The sequence below is a fragment of the Periplaneta americana genome, chromosome 4 (assembly GCF_040183065.1).
Source record: "Periplaneta americana isolate PAMFEO1 chromosome 4, P.americana_PAMFEO1_priV1, whole genome shotgun sequence".
Lineage (NCBI taxonomy): Eukaryota > Metazoa > Arthropoda > Insecta > Blattodea > Blattidae > Periplaneta > Periplaneta americana.
The window spans coordinates 27,832,080-27,844,962 of record NC_091120.1 but is presented as its reverse complement, the minus strand read 5'-3'; the positions used below and the strand labels follow the sequence as shown (position 1 = coordinate 27,844,962).

The 12,883-nt window shown below is 33.2% G+C and overlaps 1 protein-coding gene across 5 annotated transcripts in view; it reads right to left on the bottom strand.

The window, feature by feature from the left end:
• The window catches only part of LOC138697636 (uncharacterized), a 308,784-nt gene that overhangs the window by 38,920 nt on the left and 256,981 nt on the right, over nucleotides 1-12,883 (bottom strand). For all 5 annotated transcript variants that reach the window (XR_011331589.1, XM_069823058.1, XM_069823057.1 and 2 more), the window contains exons 4-5: nucleotides 3,642-3,862; nucleotides 2,351-2,562 (exon numbers count right to left, since the gene is read on the bottom strand). Coding sequence is in view for 4 of the 5 variants with exons in the window: in XM_069823058.1 (XP_069679159.1) it covers nucleotides 2,351-2,562; nucleotides 3,642-3,862 (433 nt within the window). In the remaining variant the exon portion in view is untranslated. The remainder of the gene's footprint in view (nucleotides 1-2,350; nucleotides 2,563-3,641; nucleotides 3,863-12,883) is intronic.

Here is a 12,883-nt window from a genome sequence, read left to right as displayed (position 1 = left end):
TATGAGCAGTCACACTAGTAGATACCTATTATTGGAGAAAAATTCGTTGCGGCAACGGGAATCGAAATCAGGACATCTCAGCTCTGTGTGCTTAGTGCTCTTTTCATCTGCAGGTAGTAGGCCATTGATGAGTGAATCGGCACCGTGAATCGGGTCCCGGTATAGCTCAGATGGAAAGAGCGCTCAGTGCGCAGAGCTGAGAGGTCCTGGGTTCGATTCCCGGTGCCAGAACGAATTTTTCTCCAATAATAGACTTCAACTTTATGTTTGTGTTTTATTGATCAACTTATTTACATATCTTTGAACCATGTTTGGGAAGATTTTCGATAAAAAAAATTGTTGTTGCAAGATGTTTAAAATATCGTAAATAATATAAAAGCATTCTTAGTGCATTGAAATACGAATATTTTATGTTAATATGAAGCATTAATGGACTCAAAATGTTGAATTTTAATATCTTTCTGTGCTTTACACATACAATAGTAGTGACATGGAGTTTTAATTCATATATTATAATAAAGCAGAGATAAGTGAATTGCTTGCTGGGTATATCCGGACAATAAATTTCCTAAGTAGGCCTACAGATCAGAAAAATAACTTTAAGGTCCATATTGGGCGTGTAGTTGCAAAATCAGATACATCACTGTTTTTTTTTTTTTTTTTTCGAAAATGACTTAATGTTATATTGTGCGAGATCGTGCGTATTTGCTTGTTTTCCGCACAGAACCAATACGCGGTAAGTGTGAAATACCACATTCAGTATTCCCAACGTAACACACATAACAATTTCCCTCTTCTTACCGCTTACATTCATTTTACTGCTTTAGGCTTTTAACATATTATTTTTAGAGACATTTAACATAGTAATAATTATAAATTGGAAACTTACCACTGAAATTTCACCTAAATTGCAATGTTAATTATTGTTTTTAAATATTTGCAAAAATTAAGTAAAATCTACTACTCCACGAAATTTATTGCATTCCACGGCTTCCTTAAGCCGTGAAAAAATCAACGAGATTCCAGATGCCGATGTTATTACTGCAATATGTTATATAAATAATATTGTTAAAATATTAAAATGAAAAATAAATCATTACATAACCTTACCGTTTGTTTTAAGTTCGTATTTATAGACTGGGGGGAAAAAAAGACAGACGTATATCACAGCCTGCTGGAGTATAGTAAACACAGAAAACATTTTATAGCAACAATGTTGAAAAAAATATATTTTGGTGTTCCGAAGTTGGAGTCATTAAACAGAAACCAACATGGAGATTTCATTGCAACTAATTAGAAATTCGTCTTTCAGGCATGTAATAAACGATCTTCGCACAAAGTAATGTACGATACACGAGTGGTATGTTTGTTTTCATGTTCTCGGAAATTAAAAAAGCTCAACTACGTTTCGCTTTTTCAATCTTTTCCTCGACCATGAAAACGTCAACATACCGCTCTTTTAACGTATATTACTATTTCATATTTTCATATGATTTTACAACTGCTATAGCACTGTTATGCTCCAAAGCCAGATACATCACACGGATTTGTATGATGAAAGAATAGTATTGGTTGAAAATCCTTGATTCCTTGCAAACGTTTTTCTTTCATACTGAAAAATTATGTTTTAGTGATGTATTTGATTTTGCAAGTAAACGCCTTGTAATAAAGTTGCAATCTATAGAACCAAAGTTGGCTTTATTCGACACATAAATCTAGCTACCTGGTTACATAAACAAATACCTTGGCTACAGAAACAAAACAAAACAGAAGAATCGATCATTATGGATATGGTCGATTTAACTACTGTATAAAACTCATTACATTCTCCCCCAGATCAGTATTGAATATAGTCCAGTAAGTAACTCGGGAGTTTCACTACTCTGCCAGAACAAGATACCGGTATATTGTTCTCGTTTGACTTGTCTCGCCATTTCTTCCATAAGATTAATTCAAATTGGAATTACTCCTTTCTGTAATAAAGTTGCAATCTATAGAACCAAAGTTGGCTTTATTCGACATATAAATCTAGCTACCTGGTTACATAAACAAATATCTTGGATACATAAACAAAACAAAACAGAAGAATCGATCATTACGGATATGGTCGATTTAACTATAAAACTCATTACACGCCTCATATAATATATACAAAATAATAATAATAATAATAATAATAATAATAATAATAATAATAATAATAATAATAACTTTTAATGCCCTGGTTCCTTTGAAAGCTTGTATTTTGATATGTCTAATGATTCATTCTTGGTTACAATCGTTAATCTTTCATGCAAAATAATTTATGAAATAAAACCAAAATGTAGTTACTTTACACTACACAACTGACCTGTGTCGGCGCCACAGCTCCCAGCTGATGAAGCCTTGAAGTGCTGGATTGCTTTCGTCCACCAGAGTGCCACCACGATTGCGACAGAAAGCAAGAGAATCCTTGAAGTTGAGTGGTTGGCGATTGTAAAAAATGTAGCATTTTCCATTGTATGTTGCTGTACTTCCAGGAGGTTGATCTCGGAACTGAGGACATCTTTCAATAGGCAACGCCTGTAAAACAAGATTAAAATCACTTGTTTGTTTCACATTCCAAGATACGTTGAGTTTTCCTGTCATATTTATATTACTATGAAAAGTCTACAATTTAAAAAAGTTAATACCAGTACCTTCGTCCTTTCAGTGCTTTACATTCCGAAACTATAACTAATATAAGTTAAACAGTCTCTTCCTACCATTCACACAGGCAACATACAAACAAGTTCCTCTCAAAAGAGCCGTAATTTGTAAATATTTATTGAATGTGCTACATCCTGCAATTATCCCAATCAGCTCGCCAATGGCTTATCCACTGCTTTCATAATATAATTTCGCGTGAATAAGTTTCTTATGTTCGGCTGTCCACTTTCACTTGTCTTATTTAATTTATACACGGGGCTTCGAATATCGTTGACAATTCATTCCACAAAACTTTGACGGTTATCGAAACTAATGTACTGTAATAGAATCATTTAAATCCATGTTCTTCCCGAAAATGAAATCTATTCACATAAATAACCATCTTTCCTTCAGGTTATAACTCTTGGCAAAATTATGTATTACAAGAAGTATCAACCCTCACTGTATTACTATGAGTGCAATGCTAATAGAAAATATGAGTGAGGTAAACATATATTATGTTCTCACTATGCATAGTTTTCTATTCTAAAATTCCAACGTTTTTAATCTTCTTAACTCGGTCCTTATGTAACTAAATTTGAATTGAATTGAAAGAGGAGAAGTGGGAGGAGGAATTTAAAAGGTACGCAAAACGCGTCCTCGCAAAGGGAGGAAAAGTTAATTATTATTAGGATTAGGGAGGAAGCGAATCGTGGCCTTTAAATTGGTGCTATCCCACCATTCGCTTGGAGGAACTTGGAAAGCCATTGGATGATGATGATGATGATGATGATGATGATAATAATAATAATAATAATAATAATAATAACAATAACATAATAATAATATAATTAATAATAACGAAAATATTATATTAATATTAATAACGAAAATATAATAATAATAATAATAATAATAATAATAATAATAATAATAATAATAATAATAATAATAAATTTCACAACCATTCATACCTGATCAGTGTAAACAAATGCCTCGCAAATAGAGAGTTGACTCAGATTGGCTCCTTCCAGATGGACGCTGACAAAAGCTCCTGGCATTGGTGGGTTACAGGGCAGGAACAATGGCTTTCCCTCTTCTAGTTGGCCAGTGAACCGATTACAGATGGGATTAGTTCCCAAGTCAGGCCGATTGTTGCCCACTCGTACCACTACTGTCGCTGGAAGATTCCTCCCTGAAAAAAAAAAAAATCGAAAATTAGTTTTCCCCCAAAAAAGAAAAAAGAGCATGTCCCTGGCTCAATCCACTGAGAAAAATGACAAGTACCACCGGAATTTCATTTATCCCCTAGCTTCTCTCATAGATGTGTAAGATGGATGATATACATTACTATTCGTACAAGAAAGCTCTGTTTTCTACGGTTTGTCTTTTTGGCACTTCTAGCCTTTTTCATGTCTATTTTTCAATTGTTAAAAACACAATATAAAGGCCCGCTCCCACTTGGCGGAATCGAACCGAATCGAATCGAAACGAAAAGTCTGCTGCCACTCACATCTAACGGAATCGAACCGAACAGTACTTTTGTGTTTGGTCATGTAAAAGAGACTAATTCTACACTAGATTTATTAATTTTTCTTAGTTCGTATTACATTGTGATTTTTGTATAGGTCTGTGTACTATTTCAGCACTAATATTCAATAGTAAACAAATTAAGCCGCCAAGAATGGATATGGTTCATTTGTTTCTTCACGAAGGCTGCACGAGAACTTACGATCATACCCGAAACAAGAAATTCTATTCCGGCAGGGGAAGAGTGGAATAAATATTCTAGCTCATGAATTCTGTTCTGTTCAATTCGCTTCCGTTCGATTCGACGCCCCGCTTTCTGCTATCTTACATTTAAATACATTGGGAAGAGAAATTCTGTTCCATTCGATTCCGCTAAGTGGGAGCGGACCTTCATATGGCTCAAAAACATGACATTTGAAGTCAAGGATAGTAGCAATACTACATTCTACAGAGATGGATTTCTGGCAGAGATTCTGTCATCCTCTACATAATATGACCAAACCAACTTAGGCCTAATTGTTTTGTTTTGACTATTTCGTTTATATTACGTCATTCCATTTTCGATCAATGAAGTGTAATGAAATTTTGAATTCCAACCAATCACAGTCAGACTTTGCGATAATTTTTGAAGCTAGATTTATCGCTATCAATTTATCGCATGGTCGTTCTTTTGTTTAGTCGTTGTCGCCAACTGTTTCCCCGTGAATTGATGATCATGAATACATTAAGATACAACTACACGGTTAAACTTTTCTTTCAACTTTAAAGCAATGAATGCAAGATTAATATTTAATATTAATTAATATATTTACGCAGTGAAGACGACGTTCAAAACAACGCACAATAGAGTATAGACACAAAATCTTCATGCATTTTAATTTAACGTAAGTTTATACACAGATTACATGCGTACGCGATTGGAATATTGAACTGTGTAGATGCAGCTTTAGTTCCGTTACTCACTACAGCGAGAATGCATTTGTCGAGCTATAAAAAATGCTTTCCTGTAGCACGTAGTAACGGTCGAAATAAGGCGCAGCTGACACTGGTCCTGCTCACACAGCTAACCTTACCTATTGTAGCCTATAAAATACATCTTCATCTTCTAAATCCATGTCCATTGTAGGCTATTTGAAAAAAAATACATTCCTTCATTCAGATTAGATAAATGCGTTTTCAACAATTCTTCATTTAATTAATGTATTAATTAGGTTACTATAATTATCAGGGAAAGGATTTATATGTAAATACATATTTACTTATAAAGCTAATATAATTTATATTTTGCATTATCTTTATGTTTCACAATGTGTAGGGTTGAAAAATCCTACTTTTATTTTCCATATTTTTCCATATTTTAGAGTTTAGTACATATTTTCGTTAATTTCCATATATTTTCCATATTTCATATAAAACAGTCCATATTATATTAGGTTTAACAATAAAACAAAACAAAATTCCATTAACTTTTAAAAATACATTTCAACAATAGAGATTTAAACACATGTTCAGTAATCCCTTTAACATCAGAGTTATTTGAAAATTAGCAGTCCTATCAACAATGGGAAAGTAAGTTACAAAACTGTATTAATTTAATTTAAAATTTTTAACAGACTTCAGTTGTGCAGCTCAACAGTTAAATGCCAGTCAGAGTACACATAGGTTCAGTTTTGTAAATCATACTATAAAGACGGTAAATATGCCAAAAGTACGTCATTCAGTCAATTTAAAATCAAAACTAACAAGTTACATTTCAGAATTTAAAGAAGATGGTTTATCAACTGACAATAAAATATTATTTTGTAATTTGTGTCAGTGTGCAGTATCATCTACACAAAAGTTCCTGGTGCAACAACACATTACAACTAGTAAACATCAGGCCAACAAACAACTAAATTCCAAGCAGAGACAATTGTTTTTAACACAACCAACAACATCGAATGTAAGATCTGAGTTTAACATCGACCTGTGCCGTTCTCTCATCTCTGCTGATATTCCTCTCTACAAACTAAAGAATAAGGTCTTCAGGGAATTCCTTGAAAAATATACTCAACATACAATCCCGGATGAGTCAACACTTAGGAAGACGTATGCTCCATCCATCTACGATGAGACAATACAGAAGATAAGAGATGAAATTAAAGATAGTTCAATTTGGGTTTCCATTGATGAGACTCCCGACAAAGAAGGTAGACTTGTTGGTAATGTAGTTATCGGTTTGTTAAGTGAACAATATTCTGAACGAATTCTTTTACATTGTGATGTTCTAGAAAAGTGCAATAACAAAACTATAGTTAAACTGTTCAACGAAGCTATGGGTATCCTGTGGCCAAAGGGTATTATGTACGATAATGTGTTATTCTTTATTAGCGATGCTGCCCCTTATATGGTCAAAGCTGGACAAGCATTATCTGTTGTATATCCTAAATTGACTCATTTTACTTGTGTGGCGCATGCATTTCATCGTGTGGCAGAAGTGGTCAGAGACAATTTCCCTAAAGTAGATTTGTTGATTTCATCAGTGAAAAAAGTATTTCTCAAAGCTCCCAGTAGAGTTAACGTGTTGAAAGAAATGTACCCTGAAATTCCATTGCCACCAAAGCCAATTTTAACTAGATGGGGTACATGGCTAGAAGCAGTTGAATATTATGCCGAACATATAGACTCTATTAACAATGTTCTCCTTGCATTGGACTCTGAAGATGCAGTCTCAATTGATACTGCGAAAACAGTTACCTGTGACATAAGTGTGAAGAATGACTTAGCTCACATTCAGCATACATTTTCATGCATCATAAAAACGCTCAAAAGTCTCCAAAATAGGCACCTTTCACTATCTGAAAGTTTTGAAATTATAAATAGTACTGTGGAACAACTGAATCGTGGTAGAGGTAAAGTTGCAGATGCAGTAAGAGCTAAGGTGGACACTGTACTTTCAAAAAACCCTGGATATGAAGAACTACAAAAGGTTGTTGCTGTGATGAGTGGTGAATCAACAGTGAAGATTAACTTGGACTTATCCCCAGCAGACATTGTGAAATTGAATTATGTACCAGTTACTTCTTGTGACGTCGAACGCTCTTTTAGTCAGTATAAATCTATCCTCAGAGACAATAGAAGAAGATTCACTTTTCAGCACTTGAAAGAAATGTTTGTAACCTATTGTTATGGTAACAGACAATAAAAATTGTGTTTTGTTGAAACTACATTGGAAGATAAGGTACGTCCATTATATTTTTTGTTTAGTTTGATTAAAATGTACCAATATTTAACGTACATAGTCATTTTTTTATAATTTTAAGTCCATATTTAATTCCATATTTTGGTAAAAATCCATATTTAATTCCATATTTTGGTAAAAATAACTACATATATATTTACATATTTCATATATTTTTAGTCCATATAAATCCGTTCCCTGATAATTATATTATAAAATTTTAAATTAAATCATGATTTCAGCAGATAATGAAAATGTATTTATGTTATAACAATAAGAGAAAAGTGCAGTACATGTAATTAACATTGTTAAACTTGTATTTCGCTTTTCGCAATTGGCATTACTGAATAATAACATCGAATTTCTTTATTGCAGTAATCGATATTCATCTATTTCAACTTCACAATGTCTGAATAGGTTAAGTATTCGTAAATATACAATTATTAACATTTTGTGATCGAATTTTAGGGATATATTATTTACATTTTTATTTTATTCACGAAATAGTCCTAATAAATGTCACTCGAGGTCTGAGATTTATCGGCAGATCTCAGACCTCTCGTGACATTACTACAGATAAATTCTACAAGCGACCCTTACACTTTCGTTTAAACAGTAGGGCCTATCGGTATTTCTAATTTTCGGCCTCAGTGATACTGAAAATGCGAATTTTCAAGAAAATATAGAAATCGTGTTTTTTCAGTGTCACAATAATAATTTTTCTGTATTTCGTATAATGAAAAAAATTCGAAAATTATTCAAGTCTTTAAAATTAAATAATTGAAATAATTTGTGAAATTTTTAGTATGAATATACTTTCTAGAAAGGAGTATAGTCCAAATAAGTATAATTGTTAGGAAAATCCATTCAAGCGCTTAAGGATTTCGGCCTAATTCGTGATTGATGATGATATATGAGGTATGACAGATACTTCAGAAGTTGATAAACGAAGAATACAAAGCCCTTTACTTTGATTTCCATAATGTAAGGGAATGGAAGGCCATTATAATGAAGTACTGAACGCCAGTGAAAGGATACATAGAAGGTAATTACTGGACCGTTAGTACCTCACTCAACAATATAAATCACATCGGCCTGACCTACTTGGTGTACAAAGAATATTCATCCGCCAGAATAGTAATTATATATTTTTTAACATGAACGTATATGCAATTAGCCTACAAGTAACACATGGAAATATATTCCACACAATTCTCACATAGTTTGCACGAATAGCTAGACAGAGATCCTGAGTTCATAAAGCTACGTCCTGTAAAAATGTGCCTCGGAAAGCGTATCTCCCATGTGAATGTAAAAGTAATTATGAAACTGTGTTTGGCAGAAACCGAAAAAGATTTACGTTTGAGACACTGAAAATGTATCTTGTAGTACATTGCAATTCGGTACTGTAACTGCACTTCCTATCACATTTTATATCAGATGTTTGTTTCTCAATAAATCTGCACGTTTTAAACGAATCCTATTATTTTAACATTATTATTTAAAACTTTGTAACTAATTCAACAGTTCATAGCATGAATACGAGTCAAAAAATGACTTTCATACTTCACGGCAAGTCTATCGTGGTATCAAGAAGGAGTGCGTTATATGGCAGTAAAATTTTTTAATAGCCTCCCAATAGATATAAAACATAAAACTCAAAACATAAGATTATTTAGGACCAAATTAAAAAAGTATCTAATTTCTCAAGCCTTCTATTCCGTAGCTGAATTTATGATATTCAACAACGTATCATGAATGTTCTGTCTTGTATTAAGTATTGATACTAAACCTTTGTGTTGTACAGGGACATCATTTTATTTTTACTAACATTTTTAATATTAACCTGGCTATATCTCTGGATCAACGCCGTTTGCTGCCCCCTTCCACGACTGGAGTTCGATGATACTGGCGTAATGTACAAACAAATCACTTTACTAGGTATAGGAGGGAAGAAAAGTAGTTCAACCATTTCCGTAAACTAGGAAATATCGCGCTTTTGAGTTTGATAATTTTCATTAGGTTTTTTAAAATCAAAATACAGTACAGTATTAACAACGAGTGTTTTTACTCACGAACTGAGCTGTCCGTGTGGACGTATTCATTATGCAGAGTATATTATACTGTCTACAGTACCTTACAATATAAAAAATGAAGTGAAATTGAAAAATAATCATAATATGGATATTTAAACACATTTTTGAAAATGCTGGCCGTTCATTTCGATACCCGGGTTCAGTTCTTTTGTGCATATTATCGCAGTATAGACCATTGTACCTAATTCCAATTACCAGTTTCGTCCTTCGTGCTAGTAACTCATGTTGAAATAATTCTGTACCTACTCTATAAAAGAGTACCTTACGTACTGTAAATTCAATCTTCACTTCTGCCCGATCCAAAAAGATAAAATTACTCAGACATGCTATCTACGGTCTGTCCTATGTCGTAGGGTCGTAGAAAGGGAGGAAATCACGTGACAGTTAATTTGCTTAACGAGGCCCTTTTACTTAAGTTATTTTAAACAGTTGTATAATATTACGTAGACGTCCAATTCCTAACAGAAATTAATGTTCTCAGAAAAGAGCTAAGACAGCCCAGCCACTAGCTGGCGAATAAAAGCTGGTGGGGGGGAAACCGGGATACGACGTAGGCAAATGGACGACAGTACCTGTGCGAAAATGATTCAATATTGAAAGCTATTTCGTCACTGGAAAACGCGAACTTATTTTTGGAACGTACTGTTTACTATGACCGTAAGGCTACTAATGTCTGTATATACGGTCTTGGATCTGTGTGGAAGACGGTTGAACTTCATTAGTAGAAGGGGTGGGAGTGAAGTACATTCAAAAACTCAGGTACAATAAAAATTGAAGTAAAAATAAAATGATGTCCCTGTACTAGTACACTATACTGTATTGTAAAACTCTTCTGTATAGATTTCATATAGTAGCTACTATTAGGATTTTTTTTTACATGTTCCATATTGTAGCTGTGAAGGGATGTAAGAATACCATGGAATGTAAACAACAACAACAACCACCTGAAATTGCTTATTTCTCTCTACTCTATGAGTAAAAGCATTTTTCCAGTCCCTGAAAAGTTAGGTTATATTATATAGGAGTTTTGATTCCCTGTCACGAGATGCACAGAAGTTTATTTTTTAATATGTATACTGTATTTATTGTCATAAAAATTATTATTCTTTTAGAGATCCAGTTGTTTCCTATTTATTTACCAGTCTCAGTATTGTGATTCTTTGGGGGAGATTACGAACACCAAATTCTCTTTGGTATGCCCTTTGAGTAGCTATAATTGAATTCGTAATCCAGTATTGCTTCACAAGGAAGAGTCGTTGATTTAACAAATAAGGTATTTGGTTGTAATGTGTACATACTGCATTTTCAGTGACTAAAACAAAATGTCGAAAACAGCTACCAACAATAAGGAATAAAGAATAAACATCTGCGCATCAACATTTGCTATAGAGGTTAGTAATCTCCAAAGATACTCTACATTTGAGGTATAACAAATTGTGGCTATCATCATTCGTTTTGAAAGAAAGAAAGAAAGAAAGAAAGAAAGAAAGAAAGAAAGAAAGAAAGAAAGAAAGAAAGAAAGAAAGAAAGAAAAGAAAGAAAAGAAAGAAAGAAAGAAAGAAAGAAAGAAAGAAAGAAAGAAGGAAAGAAAATCATTCTGTGGTAGGGTTACATCTGCTTCTGATTTTGTTTGTGAGGAAAGCTTTTCATGCTCTGTAAAATGAAAAACTTCTTTCTAAGATAAAAATTATGTTACAGTTTGTATGGAAGATACAATTTCAAATAGGTAATGTTTTTATTATTAATTTATTTCAATTGAAATTTAAGTATATTTAATTTGAAAAAAATTGCAAAAGTTATTTTATGTCCTTTCCCGTAGATCAAATGTGTGGCTCAGTGCCAAAGTTACCTAAATCACAAATTTTTAGTCGCAAATTTCTGCATAAAATGACAGTAAATTGAGGACGTCACCCGAATAAGGGCGTGTAGAGCAAAATGTAGTTCTGATATAAACTAATTTTAATGTTTGTCAGCTGTCAGGTTTATCACAGTTGTGTCGAAAAAGTTTTTCTTCACTGTTAAATTATACTTTTTCGACACAACTATGATGAACCTGACAGCTGACAAAACATTAAAATTAGTTCATATCAGAACTACATTTTGCTCTATGCACCCTTATTCGAGTGACGTCCTCAATTATCATTTATATGTGTGCCAAAGTAGATATACAAGATAAATATTAGTTTAGAGTAAATGAGAAATAATTTCCAATTAGAGCATATAGTTTTAAAAAACGAGGTCTAAGTTTAGACTTCAATAACTTTTTTGAGTGTAATTGTGGCTTAGGCAACTCTGACACTGAGCCACTTAAATCAACTGCGAGTTGGTACGTGGTTTAAAGAAATCCATAGTTTCTCTTTCGTTTTGTTAAGTTATTACATTGATTAACTCAATATCGCACGTCCTATCATAAATTTCTTTTTAAATGTACCTGCATAAGATATTGAACCGCAATACCGCCACATTAATTGGAAAGTGGAATCAGAATGCTGGAGTTTCTCTTCCCACAAGATGTTCATTGTTCCCACAATGAGGATAGTGTATGTTAAGGTTACCAGACGTCTCCGTTTTCTGGAGATAGTCCCCGAATTTTGTTTTCTATCCCCGAAAAATATAATCCTCAGAATGTCCCCGAAATTAATATATACCGATATATATATATATTTTTTTTTCAGATATGCCCGGATTTTCATTGTTAATATTATTAATATGGTTTAATGATCCTTCCATATTGCTAATAAAACATTGTCGCTTTTCCATGATGCCATAATCAAAACTGAAAGTGAGGACACCTACAGTCGAGTCTTCCGTTGTTATCGAAGTTAGTGAAAAGAACTGAACTCCAGGAAAGAAGATACTGTACATTTATTCCATTAACTTTTGGACGTCTTCAGAAAAATGGCTCTGATTTCACAACAGAATTCTCAGTGTATCTATCTAATGATTTTTATGAAAATTGTATTGAAAATCTTTTTTCCTGGGTTATTCATTTATATAAGACCTCTATGAAATATTTTTATATTGCTGACAAACAAACATTCTGATGAGGACAGATAAAAAGTTAATTATTTTTCTTCCACCATGTTAATAATGTCAAAAGAAGTGCTTATTATAAATTTTTGCCACTCGAACGCAATTACGATGCCGTCCAAAAAGTGATTTTCCTTGGGGCCGTTTACAGAAAAGAAACACAATTGCATGAAAAAATTTATTGGAACAGATACAGCAATTGTTGCGCTATTTCTCAACATGTCGCCTACTGGAATTGTGACTTTGTCATACCATGGGATCAATTTTTGTATCTTGTGTTGTAGATGTCAACATGAGAGATAGTAAGAGTCCACGATGCGGTGCTTGGAATTCAGTATTA